Genomic DNA, 17,570 nt, shown 5'->3' with positions numbered 1-17,570 from the left:
TATTTTGTTGGATTTATCCAGCGATGTGTACAATTTTAAATCTAGTTAGTCGGTGAAAAAGTCTCTAAATGACAGGAGCACTCATATAGTACTTAAGTCAAATATCACCTATATAAGAGTGTTTTGCTGGTTCTAAGCAGCAACTCATGATCAGACAGGACTACACAGCAGGGATGATGACCTCCATCATACTATGAATTTACATAGATAAGACCATAATCAGTATTTTAGCTTTAATTAATGAAAACACACACACACAAAATCCACACATCTTTTCATTTTAATATAATTTCATATATATTTATATATAAATACATACATTTGTAAAGATTGCTGTAGATTTTGGCTTCAACAACCTGTGATTGGGCACAAACGAGCAAAGCTGGTGGCGGGCAGAAGGATGAATGAGATTGATGAGTGGGGCAATGAATGAAAGTCAGAAAAAAAAGCTGTAAAAGACAGAATATTATCATAAAAAGTCAGGAAACAATAATGATGCTGAAAATATATGTGTTGATTTACAGTCTGGGACACAGGGTTGCATGTTTGCCACAATTCAACATTTAAAATAACACGTCTCTTCTCAGGCACTTTTGAATTGATGTTGTACAACTAAAAGACGTCAACGTCATAATTAAGATATGCACATTTAGGCTACACTTTTTGGAAATGGGGTGTTAAGTAAAAATAGTGGATTCCGATTTAAAAATACAAAGAGCAAATAAGAAATCTGTAACTCATTGAAAAAGAAACAATTATTATATGATGTACAAGAAACACTTGGGATTGGACAGCTTTACACATCACAGAAGTCTGCTAGAAATGGTGACAGGTCTGGAAAAGACCTGCTTTGGGGTAGTATGTTCCATGGCACAGGTTTCCAGCATAAATAGACCATTCCGATCCAACTAAAACCCACTGAGGTGATGCGTGGTGTTGCCCTCCACAGGTTATATATTCAGTCCGTAAGATTACAGTCAACATGATGGAGAGTCTTGCTGAGCTCCTGAGAAGACTGCATCAGCAATGAGGACAAAAAAAAAACACACACTGAAAAAGAAAATACACTGCTGCTCAATGCTGCGGTAATAAAAAAAAATGTTTAAGGCAATACCGGCAAGCGCCAACATCCGCGGTAAGATGTCCACAACACATAGAGGGGCTTTCTTTCACTTGTCCTGCATTTTTTCCAGAATGGGCACAATCATGTCAAATTTGGGTCTCTTGGCCGGGTCCTCGTTCATGCATATCTTCATCAGCTTGCAGATGTGGGGGGAAATGCCGGGAGGAATTGTGGGTCTCAAGCCTTCCAAGGCCACCTGAAGGGCAACATAGACCAGGATAAGTGTGGTTGCAAAGGCATTTACCCAACTGTAATAGAATAGTCTCAAACTAGCGTTAATAGTCTCAAACTTGACATTAGCAGCTGTGGCTGTAGGCAACCTCATGATGTACTTCGATGTAGTCCAAAATGTCACTCCATGTAGTTCAAGTACCATGTAGCCCCCAGTAGCTTTATCTATCTCGGTATGCGATTTAAAAGGTGGGTTGTGTAACTTTTTAAAGGTGCTACTGCAAAAACTCTAGTCAAAGATCTCCTATAACAGGAGTGCTGATAAGGATCTAATGCAAAAGACACAGTTTAAAGATCCCTTGATGACAGGAGCCCTGCTGTTATAAAGGGGCACTCGCTTTGCTGCTTCTGCATTGTGCAAAATAGTTGTTAAAAATACCCATGTGGTCAAAAAGTGCTTTCTCAAGCACTCAAAGTCATTATTAAAGTTAAACCTGTTACATGTTTTTTTCAAGATTTGGGGGAAGAAAAAAAACCCAGACAGTGTGTCTGGACCCAGGATTCCACTTGTCTTTTCTAACCTTCATGCCAATCTCCATGTTGGAGAGGTCTGCAAAAGGCACCTCCCTGGTCACCAGCTCCCACAGCAGCACAGCGAAGCTCCACATGTCTGCTGACCGTCGGTTGATCTCTTCCGGCTTTTTCTGCAGGGCTGACAACCAACAAGAGCAAGCGTGCAGCATTAGAATCATGCAAGTGACACAGATGGGCGTGCCTAATTTTTGGGTAAATCGGTGAATTATCAACAGTTCTTTCCAGAAGCCCCAAAATGTCACACCATTTTTGCGCATCTGTGTCTTATCAAAACATTATTCTCATCTCAATTCCACTCTGCTTTTTCTAATCAGCTTAGATAAGACACAGTGCTTCTCTGGAGATGGAGATTATATTTTGTTTACAGAGTCCACCCCTTCTCACCCCCCCCAGATCCCATCATTCTCACTCCAGCTGTCACTTTTGATCTGCGCGGTAATGGTGACACGTACCCTCAGGGGCGACCCAAGCGGGCGAGTACATCCTGCCGGGACACTGAAAGCTGAACTTGACGTCCGCCATGCTGATCCTGGCTGTCATGTCTTCATCTATCTGTGGAGACAAGCCAATAAAGATGTCACTCCTGTCCTGAGTGAGAGGGACATTCCATCCCTGCAGGACATCCTTATTAGATACACTATATGGACAAAAATATTGGGACAATATACGTCCAATAAGTGAAAATTGAAGAAAATGTTGAGTTGCAGTTAAAACAGATTCCACTCTTTGGGGAAGACTTTCTATAAGATGGTGGACTTCCTCCACAACTATTTCATCCAAGCATGCCTTTATGGCCTTTGCCTTAAGATATGGGAATGGGAATGGAAAGGAACCTTCCCAAACTGTTCCCATTATGTTGGAAATATACAATTGTCCAAATTATCTTGTATGGCTCTCATGCATTTCAATACAAAAGTGGATTAAGGCATACATAGTTTTACATTGCTCAATCCAACTAGAAAGTTGATCAATTGCAGTTCCAACAAATGCAATCATTGTCCATAATTTGTGTACATTGATGCATGAAAAGAGAGCTTCTCACCATGATGCTCTTGCTGTTAAGGTAGTGGCGAGGAATCATGGGTTCAAGCGTGTGCAAGAAGGCCATCCCGCAGGCGATGTCCAAAGCAAACTTCACTGCCTGCGTCTGGTCCACCACAAAGTCTGACACCAGGATGAAGCACAAACGTCACAAAAAGAAAGAGGCATTGAGACATATTTACTTAAAACATAGTCAGTGCACATCCGCATCCCCACAAAGTTGTAGATCTGTGGTATAAAATTTTTTTTTTTTTTTCTCCTCTCAAAATAGGTAATCTTTTTCCCAGCTGAAAACACATCTCATTCTCCCCAAGTTGGTAATAATTTATAAATATGTGATAGTAAAGCATAATATGTACAGCATAATAATACAGCATGAAGCATGCAAGATGGCGGCGCCCTGTGTGGCAAGGGAAGCGCTACCTTCTACAGTCAACTTTCTTACAACTCAGCTTCAAAACCTGCAGTGAGGTGAACACAAGTTAATATATGATCGTATATCATTACTGGAACGCCTTTTCCGACGGCTAACCCGGACGACCAAGCAAGCAGCCTACCAGTCGGTAGCCGCTTTGGGCAAATAGAAGTGCTGCTCTAGCACCGGCCTGACGACCAAGTTAAAGGAAAGATAGTGACTTCAAATCCAGTTGTTCTATCAATCATCTTTCAGTATCATTCATTTGTGTCAAGTATCTAGATATTTTAATCAAGTAAAATGTGTTTTCGTAAGCGTATGAAGCCTTTCTAGCCTTTCTTAAACCTGCATTGTGTTGATATGCATTTAGCTTGTTAGTTTCTGAGTCGCAAATGAACAGTGGCACTTGAAGAGAGATGGGGAGGTTTCTCAGGCTAAATCTAATATAATAATAAAACAGTCTCTTTTATTGATTTTTTGCAAAAGTTCATCCATCCAAATAAGGAGAACATTTGGATGGCGCCTCGATGCAGCAGCATGAACCAGGCTTCATTAAGATAGGAGTGTCGAAAATAGACATTTGTCTGGGTTTACTTGCTATTCACAGGTGGTGTCGGAAAGAAAGCATTTACTGTACAGACAGTGAGCAAATAATGTGTGGGACAACAAGAGACTATAAATGTGTGAAAAGTACTCACTGGTGCCCTCATGCAGCACGTTGTAGAGGGAGCCATAAGGCATCCAGTGTGTGATGATGATGGGGTGAGGGGCGGGAGGAGACTGACATGCTCCCAACATGGGTAGGACATTCGGGTGGGAAAAAATCCTGGGGTGGGGCAGCAAGGATGAGGACGAGGAGGAAGACAGACCCGAGACAGGTTTTGACATCAACAGGAGTGTGAGACACAACCGCAGTGAAACTAAACAAAACTCAGTTTGGTTGAACAACAGACAAATGGGTGATCACAGGAGAAGAGATCACAGAATGAGAAAATAGACTTGAGATGAGAACCTGAGTTTGGGATACTCCTCGTTGAAGTCTCTGCTTTTCCTCGTGGTCCAGTCGCGAACTTTTAGCACTTTGACCACAATCTCGTTTCCTTGCCAGCGCCCTTGCCACAACTAGATAACAACAGATTAAATCATATTCCATTCAGATGATTTTTATATTAAAAAAATTGCATCATTAGAGAACTGTACCTCTCCAGACTGGTTCTCATTTATTCTAGCCAGGAGAGAGAGCTGTTTATAGTCAATGCCTGCATGTTTGTTCAAAGTGCCGTTGCCTAGAAACACGCAAATAAAACATGCTTAAGTGACAAGTAAAGTCATTTAAGAAATGAATTATTCATGTGGCAATGGACAAAACATTATTCCATAAATATAAAATATATAAAGAAGCAGTGGACTCACGGGGTCGAGTTCTGGTGGTGCCTTTCCAAAAGGTGTCCTTAAAGGGAATTTTGGTCAAGTTTTGTCCCATTTTCTCAGCTTTTTCTGTGTGAAAGGGGAAAAATGAGCACCCAGTAGCGAACAGGAGAAATTACTTGAACTACCAAGTGGTGGATTTGATGGGATACCTCTGAGGAGCTCCCGCAGATGAGGTTTGGCTTTGTCCAGAGGAGTTTCCCCATATTTGTTACAGATGCTCACCTGACCCCCATTGTTCACCAGATCCTGAGTCAAGAAAAAAATGTGGTTCAGGACATTTAACCGAGAGCCTTCCCCCTGGACGCCACAGGAGGGCGCACTAACCTCGGCCACTAAGTCTTGGCCCCAGAAACAGGCGTAATGCAGTGGTGTGTTCCCGTGTTCGTTGGCTGCATTGGTGTCTGCTTTGCACTGAATCAGCTACAAAACAAACACAAAGGATTAAACGCTGAAGAGGACAGGTAGAGTTTGTTTGGGTTGCACACGCACACAGCAAAGCCGGAAGAGAACAGCAACACAAGGGGCTTGCTGAGACCGCAGCCTAGTGAGACATGCCCAATATTAAACTGCATATCTGTCTAGCAGCATTTCTAATTCTGACACCCTGCAGCAGTTCTATCTCATACCATGGCACATCTGAGACGAACAGGCCCAGCCAACAATACCACCAACCTGACAGATTATGACGGGTTCTGATGCAGACGGCAGAGTACAGTGTTCAGCAATAAATCTGTTTTATTTTGCAGACACGCCGAGTTCTGCACACAACTAACTGCGTAACTACAACAAAAAACCAAAACATTTAGTAGAGCTGTTGTTGGACATCTTTCTGACACAAGGTAGTTTCAAGTCGTCTTTACATGAACAAGTTACAAAGTGCTTCTTTCATGTTGATGTGTGCAAGAACAGACAAGACAATGGATGACACTCGAGGTTTCACAATACCTATGATGCAACCCAAAAAGACATCAACAATTAGGCAAGGCTGCATCACATTAAGGTTGAAGTCTGACTCCATGTGTGACCCAATGTTTACATAACTGTACCTTGCCCACAATGTCCCGGTGCCCGTGGCTGGCAGCCAGGTGCAGAGGCGTGTCGTCCCCGCGGTTCATGACGTTGATGCGGGCGCCTCTCATGATGAGCATGTCCACCACACTGGAGCGGCCCTCCCTGCAGGCCCAGTGCAGAGGACTGAAGCCGTGGTCATCCCTACAGTGGAAAGACATTGACATTTGGTTTTAATACTTAATATCTTCCATTCACTCGTGTGCAAAGCTGGGTCAAAAAATTGCTTGGAATGGTTCTGGTGAAATATCAATGCTATGGATCAAAATAACAAAAAGCTTATAGAAATGACAAAACAATTGCAGTTGCTACCTTGTCGGAACCTTTGTTTCCTTGCAGTATACCTCTTTTTGAGTGTTCAGCAGAGGAATATTGATGCTTTTTAAATGCAATGATTTAAAAAAGGTCCATGGAATCTTAGGTGAGAAAAATACCACCAAGGTACATTCTTGTTTTCATCATTTCATCACGAATACCGTCCAATCCATCATACTCTGCTGTGATCCATAGCAAACCAAATCAAATGACATGTGTGAATGCCCTTGGCAGCATCAAGATGACCTGAAAGTTTTTACAAGAAGCAAAGTCACAAGTGGTTATTCTGACAAACACAATCTCTTTTGATTTATTGTATTACAAATAGCTGCACAGACAGCCTATCCTCTTCATTGAGCGGCACCGTGAGCGACATGTGCAGCACAGCGAGCCTTGTGTCAGCCAAAGAGTGATGGTGTACTGGCAGAGTCAATCAGGCTGGATCATAAAACATCAGCCAGGTCATTGGTTGCAGTCCTTATAAGGACAGTGAGCAAGACTGCACAAGCCTGTGCTCCATCTGCTCTGTGTCATTTATTCATCTTACTCATCTGCTGGCTGTGGTCTCCTCCCCGCCATTGTTATCCACTACCTCATCTTCTCCTCTGACTCTTTTTTTGGACGCTCCTCCAAAATGACAAGTCCGCATGCAGCACAAAGGATGTCCCGAGTACTGAAGAAGCATTATGTAGGAATCTGAACCCTCCGCCCCCACCGCCCATTCACTGGCTTGTGTTAACACGTCTTTCATGGCTCCAAATCCCACAAACACAGACCCTCTCAGTCCCACGACACAAGCCTATCAGTGCATCGAGGGGGAGCATTTCCCGTCTGAGCAAAAGGCCAAACCCTAAAAACTAATTAGTTCAACTTTATGAGGGCACAAATCCCAGTAGAATCACTTTAAGGGTGGAAGTCTGGTGCGAGCTCAGACAATACATAATATACTGTACGGTAGTCCCAACCATGTCTGTCTGACAAGGCAATATTATTCCACCCCAGGCCTGCAGATGTCAGCAAAGCTGATTTACCGATCATAAACAAACTCAAAATACACATTCATTATTCAATAAATAAATTAGGAATGTTTAGTCTTAAATTTTGGCATGCTGGGGGGGGACAGAGAGAAGCTCTCTGGGTTCTTGTGTGCATTCCTACTCAGCGAGGACTTTTATGGAGTGGATTTTCTCTTTAAAGCTAGGCTTCATCCGCACACCCCAAATGCAGTGCTGGCTGAGCCCCCCTCCTTGCTGGCTGTGATCATTTATTTCAGGCACTTTCACCTGCCAACAGCGCTCAGCCTGGCAGACGCAAAAGCCAGAAAATGAGCCCTGCACATCAATGCCAGCTCTTCAAACAAGAAAATGACTTCATAACATGGGATGATTCATTTTTATTTATATATAATAATCCCCTACGCTAAACATGTCAAATGGCTGACCCAAAGGGGGAAAAAAACACTAATTTGAGCTCATTCATAAAACGTGTCAACAGGAGTTATGGCCACTACTAAAAGTCTGCTTACTGCCGCCCTGACAAAGGGAGTTATATATAAAATCCCTATTCACCCTGTAAACTTCCCACCTTCCCAAACAAGGAGGCCCCCTCTTCACACCACTCTGCCTGCGTAGCTACTGGAAATAGATATTTTTAGCTAAATAAAGTCAAGAGCTAAGTCTGTGATTTAGCTGTTAAGCCAGAAGAAAACAAGCAGCTAGAGCTAGCTCGCTGCTCTCTTTGAGGCAAAACACCACGCCACCCTGCCAGTGGGGGGTACTTAAAGGTCAGGGGTGGCCGCCGCTGCCTCCTGGCTCGTTAGCGATGCCAGACCGCAATCCTTGAGTGCAGCAGCTGAAGACATATCAACAAGAGGGGGAAAGGTATAATTAACTCTTTCAATCTTGGAGGGAACACAGAGGTGCAAAGCGCTGAGACAGGAATGTTGAAAAAGCAAAATTGGAGGAGGGGGAAGGTATTGTGCATTCCTGTCACTGTGATACGCAAACACATACATGCTAAGATTGTCTGTCCCGACACACTTAACTCCCTACAGTCTGGCCCACCATAATAATCCTCCTGAGATGCTGGGTTGCTGTGCGATATTCCTTGTAAGGAGATCCAGCATTCCACTACTACGCTTCCACAGGGGCGTTGCATCAGCGTAAACAATCCGTGAAGTATTTCACTTAGAGATGAAGATAAAGTCTTGGAGGTTGAGCCCAAGCTGTTGCGGGAGCTTCTGACTGGTTAATATTTTTACTATACAATACATTATTCCCATGATTTGAGCCACGTGGACATTAACTAACACCCCTATAGTCACCTTTGTTCTTTCTTTATACCAAATTGCTGTAATGTGCAGTATACAGGATCAGTGGCAATGGCTTTAAGCCATGCAAGATAGCAATCTCACAAGTTAGCCTCCAATTACTTTATTTTAAACTTCAAATTCAGACGAGGTGGGGAAGAAGGGCAATGTATGACGCCAAAAACCTACCACTTCCACACAGAATGAGAGGAGAACATGCCATAGATGAAGGTAATGTAATGTAAAGTCCTGTCTCATCAATCTTTTGTCTCATACTGACGCCTTGTGACCAGAATACTGCATACTTTCAATATTTTTTACTAATGCTGGGCCATACTCAACCGTAGTGATCATTGATTAATTAATCAAGTTTTTTAAAACGGCAATAGAGTGAAGGAGCGATGTTCAAACCCTGATGTAGCAAGGGATGACTGTTTGCATGCTTTGTGCTGATATCGGATGAGAGTAATATCGATATTGGCCCATAATCAAGGCTGCTATATCAGTATTGTATCGGAAGCGACACCCCTACTATACAGGTAGACAGAACAGAAGATATACGAGATCTGATCAATTTGACTCCTATTATGAACATAAGCATATTTTTGATTCGAGAAAAAAAAAAACTCAACTTCTGTGATATTTTGACAGCAGTCCAAACTCTGATGGTTTGTGTGACTACATTAATATTTTTTCCCAAAATATACAAACTGTACACTCCCAGGAGTGTTTGCCTTTAAATGTTGCTCTGGATTGTAAACTTATACTCAAAGTCACAAACGACTGCAGCGTGGATGGAAAAGTGAAAAGTGCTCCAGTCGCCAGAGACCATATATCAGCCAGAGAGGGGGGGGTAGGAGGAGCCTGACATGATGCACTTGGCTAATGGAAAAGTCACCCGTGGGGATGATTATTATATCCACAGACATTTGCTGCTGTAGAGCATATTTGCTTTATCAAGGGAATTATTAGCAGAGGAAAGAAAAGACAAAAAAGAGAAGTATTGCATCTGCTGAGTTGGCGGCACGAGTTTGATGGTGTTAGCTGCTGCTCGAATTCAGCCAGCACATAGCTGAAAAAATACATGAACCTTGATGAGGGTATTCTGATCCTCAAAGTATGTTTCATATGAGCGTTCACGTGTCAGTCACTACAAGAAAATGGCTCCATTTCTCTATTCAGTCAGTCCCGTGCAGACGCTGAATATAATTGGGAGGCCTGCTAAGCACCAGCGTAGTGAGCTTCCTGTGCAGGCGTCACGCTTTTGAAGCATTATGCTGGCATTCAGGACGTATAAACACGCGCTTCCGAGGAAATGGGTTCAATCCCCGGCCAGCATCCCTCAGGGGACAAACAAACAGGCTTCTTGCAGCAAATAGTCCAAGTTCAGGTTTACTATTGGTGTGAGGAAGTGACTGTGACCCAACTGTGGTGAATTCTACCATCATACTGACAGTATAAACCACTACTCAACTAAATTGGTGCTTGACTATTGCACCTATTTTGTAGATAACGTCTTCGCAGTGCTTCACATTTCTACTTTTACTTAGAAAATGGCTAATATAGTAATAAATCTACATACATTACTATTAAAGATCATCTACATGGCAGGAGCTGTTTTATGGACATCCTGCATAAAAGCTGTTGAAAGATCATCAATATGGTGGGGGTGCTGCAAAAATATTGTCATTCCCATGTTTTCAAGCAAACTCGCAGGCAGTTCTGCCGTCATTCCGAGGCCACATTTGGCCCACAGGCCGCCAGCTGAATGGGCCTGGTGTAGACTATGTAAAACTCACCCTTGGTTTAGGTCATTTTCTGTGTTGTCCAACCACAAGCGCACGGCCACCGCGTTGCCTTCTCGACACTGCGTGAAGATGTCATCCATCTCGGATGCCGTACTCAGATTTTAAGATGGGTGATGGGGTAGGTTTTAGCCAGCGGAGGTGGTGGCGTGCATCCGTCCCTCACCCAAAATAGTGAGGGACACAATTGCACAGCCTTGGGGGTGGCACTCACAAAACCCTGAAACATCAAAAATTGTGTTAAGGAAACAAATACATAATTGTGTGGTGTTGCTAATATGGCAGCATCTAAGCTACTAAGAAAGAAATCACCGAGTAATTCAGCACAAGTGTGTCACACTTAGATGGACGTGCACACCCGCACACTCATAATGCTGACTCACAACGCATGCTGTACACCCAGTGGAACCTTCATTCGGTATACCGACACAATGTAATGGGATTAAAATGCCTAACAAATACAATAATGCATTATTATGGTGTGTAGAACGGTACAGCTGTATCTATAAATAGACCCAATAGAAAACAAGTTTGTGTTTTCACATTAATAAATAAATCATGCTATTTCATGGTTGAACGCGGCCTATAATTATTCAAAAATATGCACGTTTAAACAAATGTTAAATAAATACAAAAATTAAAAGATAAAACGGCTAAATTAACTAAAACACAAATAGACATTCAGAAGACACATTCAAATGCGCTGATGAAAGGTAGTATTCTACACTGGTCAGTAGGTGCCAGTGCTGTCAATAATTTTGCGGTAATGTTCGGTGAGGCACACAAGGACCAGACATGATCGCCAGAACAGGTCAGGTCTCTGAAAGGAAGTCATTTATAGTGACACATACACAATATTTAGGCCTTAAATTACTAATTTACTCTTATTTTGGTTACTATATTTGGTAATATGAGTATAAAGGTGATTATAGGGGTGTTACTTCATTTCTGGAGGGCTCTAACAGTGTTAAAAAAACAGATTTAGAAGGTCGTGAGCAGGTTTCTCATGCTTTAACTCCAATATATTTGCTTTATAAATAGGAATCCTACTTTGCAGAAATCTACTTACGGGTTTGGAACCAATTATCAGAGATAAAAAAAGGATTCAAGTATCTACAATGCTGTTTTTACAAGCATTTATTAAGCTGCGAGGGGATTATAATTTTACCACAGTGGGAGGTTATATAAAAGAGTATTGTGTTTCCTATTATTGATTCCTAAGTTCAAGGCCTTCACAGTGCTGTATCCCACAATACCAGCAAACCACACACACACACACACAAAAAAAGCAGCCATAATTTGAGGACTAAAGTTTGTTTGTTGATGCGTTTAGCATCCTACCAAAGAAACACATATTTGCAGGTTGCAGCTTATTTGTATGTTGTATCTAAACATGCCAAGCTCACAAATATGTGTAGAATAACTGAGGTTACAGTAGAATAAGCACATTATCATTGAAAATAGCTCTACCCTTTCTTGTCTGTTGATGTAACACAAAGTAGTTTAGACCTTAAGAACACTATCCTACAATTCCAGCACAAATTTAGGCATTTTATGTCACTTTTAACTGTTGTGTTTGTTTACCCTTCCAGGGTTTTGTCCAACGACAAAAAAATATGTGTCGGTTGCAATGGGAGGACTTGTGACTAAAACTTGGAAGTGCCATTGTAGTTTTGATCATTGCAACTGCAGCATTTTGTGTAGCGACAACTAGACACAACACAGGCGATTTCTGTGATTAAAGTGAATCGTTCATTGACTTGTGTGTCACATGTAAAATCGCCAAGTTTATAAATAATTGCAGAATAACGAAGGCAACGTTCAAATAAGCAAATTATCATTGAAAATAACAGCAATGTATTTGCTATGAGGGAGTAGTTTATACTTTTAACATTGTATCGCTGGTTAGCAAAGCTGCTATGAACGCTTCTCGCTGAGACACAAATATATCTTCAACTTTATCGCGTTGCTGGTTCTCTACACGTCCTCCCCCACCTTAGACGACAAAAGTAAACATCCAGGCTGGAGTAAAACAGCTTAATGGCAACACAAATGTCCATTTTGGCAGCTTTAGCTAGCTAGCAAGCAAGCTAACCAACATTCTTGAGCGAGCGTCTCTCATTGGGGTAAAGAGCGAAGAACGGCTTTGTGGTTTAACGAACACAATACATGAATGAATCAAACTTACCAGATATATTAAGATGAAGTAGCCGCAAGAGACGGTAAGTGCGGTGTCCCAGTGTCTTCAAGCAGTGTGGACAGTGCCTACGTCCACACCCTCACCGCCGTAAGGACGTGGTGGTCCTGCAGCGGACTGGGGAAAAGAAACGTTACGCCCCCTCCAGGTGGCATGGCGCACTGCAGCTAATATTACAATACCTCAGGGGATGGATTTTGGATGAAGTTATTTACATGTACATCCATCCATTTTCTATGCCGATTATCCTCATTAGAGTCGCGGGGGTATGCTGGAGCCTATCCCACTTCGAGGGAGAGGCCGGGTACACCCGAGATTGGTCAACAGCCAAACGCAGGTTATTTATTATTGAAGAAATGACAAAATTTTACAAAAAAATTATGACAAAAATAGAGCTATACATTATTTATATTCGAATATTTCATGACACCAAAAATTAAATTTTTATTAATTTTATATTTGCAGTTTTAACTGCCGCAAACATCACTTCCGTGGTTCTTGCTGATGTCATCAACATGCGCCGCTGTTTTGCTTCCAGTTCCATGTGTATGAACATTTCGCGACTTAAACGTGGTCAATGGAAGTCACCTAAATAACTTTAAAATAAAATTGTATTAACCGCTGTCAAACAAAGCCAGGCCAGAACATTTGAGAGCAACAAAATCTGCGGTTTGGAGCGAGTGTGGACTCGTTTTACCGGTGAGTAAATACCCTGAACTTGAGCTTATCTAGCGTAAAAATAAGTGTTACAGTATACTGTTATTGTTGTGATTTTTTGCAGTGTTTTGGAAAGCATGTTTAATGAGGATGAGGGCTGGAATGATGCCGCAGACATCCTGTGTGTAAAGTCTCTGCCAAAGAAGCCAAAGACCAGCGCCAATGTAAATGTATGCGTTCATTACTCTTTTGCATATTATTAGTGCCACGGGTTCATTAATGGACATACTAATTAATGATAATGTAGCTAAAGTAACATTATAGCAAAGATAATCCTAACCAGAAACACTATTGCTGCAAACATGAGGTTTGTTATTACTGATTAGCAATGCAGTCTTGTGTGTTTGCATCTTTTATATAGTCCAAAAGTGTTGGAAAGAAGAGTCTCCTGCGGACACTGCAGACGCTGGGATCGGTACCAGAGTGGATGGGCGATGACGGTGGCCATCTGCCTGACAGCGACAGCGACAGCGACAGAGAGACCGAAGCCACCACGCCTCATGCAAAGACAAAGAAAAAAAGAAGGAAAAGGACAAAACAAGCCACAACAAAAGGAGAGCAGAAAGCTGACGTGGATGTCAAGGAGGAGAAAATTGTAATCAAAAAGAAAACTGGTGAGTACTTGATTGAAGGCAGATGTATTATTTTGTTTTTACTGACATATTATGTTCCCGAAGTGGTCCCTAAGGGTTTAACCACACCTGCAGGCCAGGGGAAGGGCAGAGAGACGAACACATTGGAAAAACAAGCAGGGGAAGCGCAGAAACTAAGCAGGCAGCAGTGGAAAAACAAAATGAAGAACAAGAAGAATTGTAAAAACAAATACCGACCCAATAAGCCTGAAGAGGAAGTAAAGGCAGCAAATAAACCGCCGCTAACGACAGGCTTATGCATCAGCAACGACAAAAAGTATAACCAGACTGAACTGCAGGATGAGAAAAAGTCCAAAAAGCCCCAGAAGAGGAAAAACCCTGACAAGGACATAGAGACATTACAGAGAAAAACTGCCAAAAAAGAGGCAATGATCAACAACAATGAAAAAAATGTCAGCGGATCTAAAAAGGAAGCAGACAAGTCCAAGATTGTGCAAAAACCCGAAATGTGCAAAGCAGAGAGGCTGAAACGTGAGCATCTTCGGAAGCTTCTCCAGCACAGTGAAACAGAGCAAGAAGAAGAAAAAGCAGCAGAAGCGGCGGTGGCGTCGGAGGAGGCCAAACACAAACGCTCCGCCTCCTTCCGCTCCCGCATGGAGCAGCGCTTGGAGTCGGCCCGCTTCCGCTACGTCAACGAGGTCCTGTACAGCAGCACCAGCGGCGAGGCCACGCGCATGTTCCAGCAGGATCCGGAGGCCTTCTGGGTCTACCACCGGGGCTACATGGCGCAGGTGCAGAGGTGGCCCACCAACCCCGTGGACGCCATCATTGCGTATATTCGCCAAAAGTGAGCTGCACCTCCTCATTATATGCTGTATCACACCTTCGTTTCTTAATCATGATTTGGAGTGCATGAGAAAGTGGAAAGCCGCGATGCTCTTTTATTCGTTCCAGACCTTCCTCGCTAGTGGTGGCAGACTTTGGCTGCGGCGACTGTAAGATAGGACGCAGCGTCAAGAACAAAGTGCACAGCTTCGACTTGGCGGCGACCTGCGATCTGGTCACCGTGTGCGACATGGCCAACGTGAGTGCGTGCGATGCGCATGTGTGTCCGCTGCCATGTGTCCAACATCCACTCATTTCCTTCCTGCAGGTCCCGCTGGAAGACAGCTCGGTGGACATCGTCGTCTTCTGCCTGTCGCTCATGGGAACCAACCTGTCGGATTTCCTCGTGGAAGCCAACCGTGTCTTGAAACAAGGGTAACGCTCGTCGGTGCTGCGCTGTTGTATGTGCGTGGATGAGTAACCACTGCTTCTCGTAGGGGCGTGTTGAGCATAGCCGAGGTGGCGAGCAGGTTCGACAACGTCAGGAGCTTCATCAACGCTCTGGCCAAGCTGGGATTCAAGATGGTTTCCAAGGTAAGGAAACAAGCACGAGATTTGCACCACACATGAAGACATATGCAGAGTTTGACCACGATAATGAATGTCATGTGATTCATTGGTTCCAGTCACATTTGAACATTAGCTGTCATTCCAGTTAGCTACTGTATAATACTCCAATAATAGAACTCAAATAATGTACAACGACACTGTACTTTAATACACACACTGTACTTACTACACACGTGGACAAAATTGTTGGTACCACTCAGAAAATCCCACAATTCTCACTGAAATCACTTGAAACATACAAAAGTAACAATAAATAAAAACATTTTGAGAATTCAATCAAAATCAGCCATCACTTTTGAATTGTTGATTAACATAATTATTCAAAAAACAAGTTAATGAAACAGGCCTGGACAAATGATGGTACCCATAACTTAATATTTTGTTGCACAACCTTTTGAGGAGATCACTGCAATTAAACGATTTGTTTAAGCGTCAATGGGCCTTCTGCACCTCCTTGCCCAAAAGGTGATATTTCCAAAAGCAACCGCTTGTTGCTCAGACAACCAGAAGACAACTATTTAATGGATGAACCAATGAATTATGTTCAATATTTCCAGTGAATTAACGTCATGAAGTTGATGTTTTTGAAGTGTGCAGGAGTAGGCGGGACATAGCTTCAGATCAAATGTCTGAAGGGGTACGTGACTGTAAAAGTTTGGGCACCACTGATTTAACACAAGCGGGGGTTGTTTTTTGTTTTTGTTTTTTTAGGACACAGAGAACAGTCATTTCTACTCGTTTGAATTCACCAAGACGAGCAACGCTCCGGAGAAGTTCAAGAAACTCGGACTGCAGCTGAAGGCCTGCTTGTACAAGAAGAGATGAAGCAGATTTTTACCATTTACACACAGTTTGCTGCTGTCAATGTTTTTGTTTAGCATGTTTGCTAAATGATTATTTTTTTTAAGTCTGTAAAATGTACACTATCATTAAAAGATACACATTTTAAAAAGAATTTTAAAAATTATTTGTAATTCCTGTTACTGTATTTCTTCTTATTCTAATAATATTATAAAAAATATAAATTATAATTATAAAATAGATTAAACTATAGTAAAATGAATAATTTGTCATAATTTGTCTCATGTTTTGTGTCTTCTGATTAGCTGCGTGTGTTGCTGATATATAAAAAAAAAAAAAACATTTTCAATGCACTGTACAGTAATTCCTTGTTTGTAGCGGGATGTTGGTTCCACACCCGACCGTATTAAGTGATTTTTTTTACAAGTTTTTTACACAGTTTTTTCTAGTTACAACTAGTTTCTAGTAATATTTTCCTAGTTACAACAAAGAAAAACGGTTTACAATCTGGTGGTGGCTGTTTTTAACATTATTAGAGCCCTCTTGATATGAGATAGCACCCCATATAGTCACCCTTATACTTGTATTACCCAATACAGTAAACATAAGAAGAAAAACTACAATAGACATAGATATAACGCAGACTCAGACATTAACATTGGCGTTGCCCTCTGTTTTTTTGGACAGTGCTGGTTATCAATTACTGACACCTAGTGACCAATGTAGAATACTACATATGCATTATTTAGCCATTTTTATTCTTGAATGCTTAATTTATGAGAAGAATATGTACACTTTGAATAGACAGAATAGAATGCTTTTCACTGTTACTATGCAGTCAGCAGTCCTCATGCTTTACCACAAGGGGGCGTAGTAACACCGCTGCATCCTCGCAAGGGCCACATAGACGCTGATTTAAGTTAGTTAAATGATTTAAATGGATCGTGATATGAAAAGGTAGCTGAGATGTACTACACAACATCAAATACAAACACAAACACCACAAATTAAACACATAATTATCTTCATAAAGGCAACTTTCGATACATATGATGGCAATGACAAATCCGGACACTAGATGGCGACATAAAGTCATTTAGGATAACCTAAATGACCTTCTGACATCATAATGGCCTGTTGTTGTCCCACAGCTCACGTTGGGTCCCCAAAATAACCTGAAATGACCTCAAGGGAGTCATGTAGCATTCTTCCTGTTCAGACTGACTTTCCCAAATAAGTCCCGGCACGCAAGGTCCACACTTTACAATCTAAAACATACAATAAATAGTAAAGATGACAACAATGGTGATGTAATATAAAAAGCTCAGATACCTCCTCCAGGTTGCTTGTTGCTAGGCAGAATTCATGTTGCAACATCACTGAATGTACTCCTAATAAATAAACACTGCAAAGATGTCATATGGAAAGTTCTTGCAATGGAGAAAAAAACCCATAAAGCATCATGCACAAACCCCACATCAGTACTAACCGACGTGTGTGACTCACTCAGTTGTGTTTCCAGCACAAAACTCAACA

The 17,570-nt window shown here is 42.0% G+C and overlaps 2 protein-coding genes across 3 annotated transcripts; one reads left to right on the top strand and one right to left on the bottom strand.

Annotated features, from left to right (window-relative positions):
* Positions 1–262: 262 nt before the first annotated feature.
* LOC131134872 (integrin-linked protein kinase) lies at positions 263–12,663 on the bottom strand. The gene is made up of 13 exons (XM_058080539.1): positions 12,460–12,663; positions 10,266–10,491; positions 5,822–5,987; positions 5,100–5,195; positions 4,925–5,021; positions 4,758–4,841; positions 4,545–4,630; positions 4,357–4,466; positions 4,043–4,170; positions 2,931–3,052; positions 2,341–2,440; positions 1,876–2,006; positions 263–1,319 (listed from the first exon to the last, which is right to left on the bottom strand). The coding sequence occupies exons 2-13, from the start codon at positions 10,352–10,354 to the stop codon at positions 1,170–1,172; spliced, it is 1,359 nt and encodes a 452-aa protein (XP_057936522.1). The 5' UTR covers positions 10,355–10,491; positions 12,460–12,663; the 3' UTR covers positions 263–1,169.
* A 271-nt stretch (positions 12,664–12,934) lies between these two features.
* rrp8 (ribosomal RNA processing 8) lies at positions 12,935–16,192 on the top strand. Of its 2 annotated transcripts, none has more exons than XM_058080538.1 (8): positions 12,935–13,167; positions 13,250–13,349; positions 13,547–13,799; positions 13,863–14,625; positions 14,733–14,862; positions 14,932–15,038; positions 15,101–15,197; positions 15,945–16,192. In XM_058080538.1, exons 2-8 carry the CDS (start codon positions 13,263–13,265, stop codon positions 16,056–16,058), a joined length of 1,551 nt encoding a protein of 516 aa, XP_057936521.1. In that variant the 5' UTR covers positions 12,935–13,167; positions 13,250–13,262; the 3' UTR covers positions 16,059–16,192. The 2 variants fall into 2 exon arrangements, with proteins under 2 accessions (XP_057936521.1, XP_057936520.1); XM_058080537.1 differs by having other exon boundaries at positions 12,940–13,167; positions 13,250–13,355; positions 15,945–16,191.
* The last annotated feature ends 1,378 nt before the right edge of the window (positions 16,193–17,570 follow it).

Source organism: Doryrhamphus excisus, chromosome 8 (genome assembly GCF_030265055.1).
Source record: "Doryrhamphus excisus isolate RoL2022-K1 chromosome 8, RoL_Dexc_1.0, whole genome shotgun sequence".
In the NCBI taxonomy this organism is placed as follows: domain Eukaryota; kingdom Metazoa; phylum Chordata; class Actinopteri; order Syngnathiformes; family Syngnathidae; genus Doryrhamphus; species Doryrhamphus excisus.
This window is presented reverse-complemented; position numbering and strand designations above follow the sequence as displayed.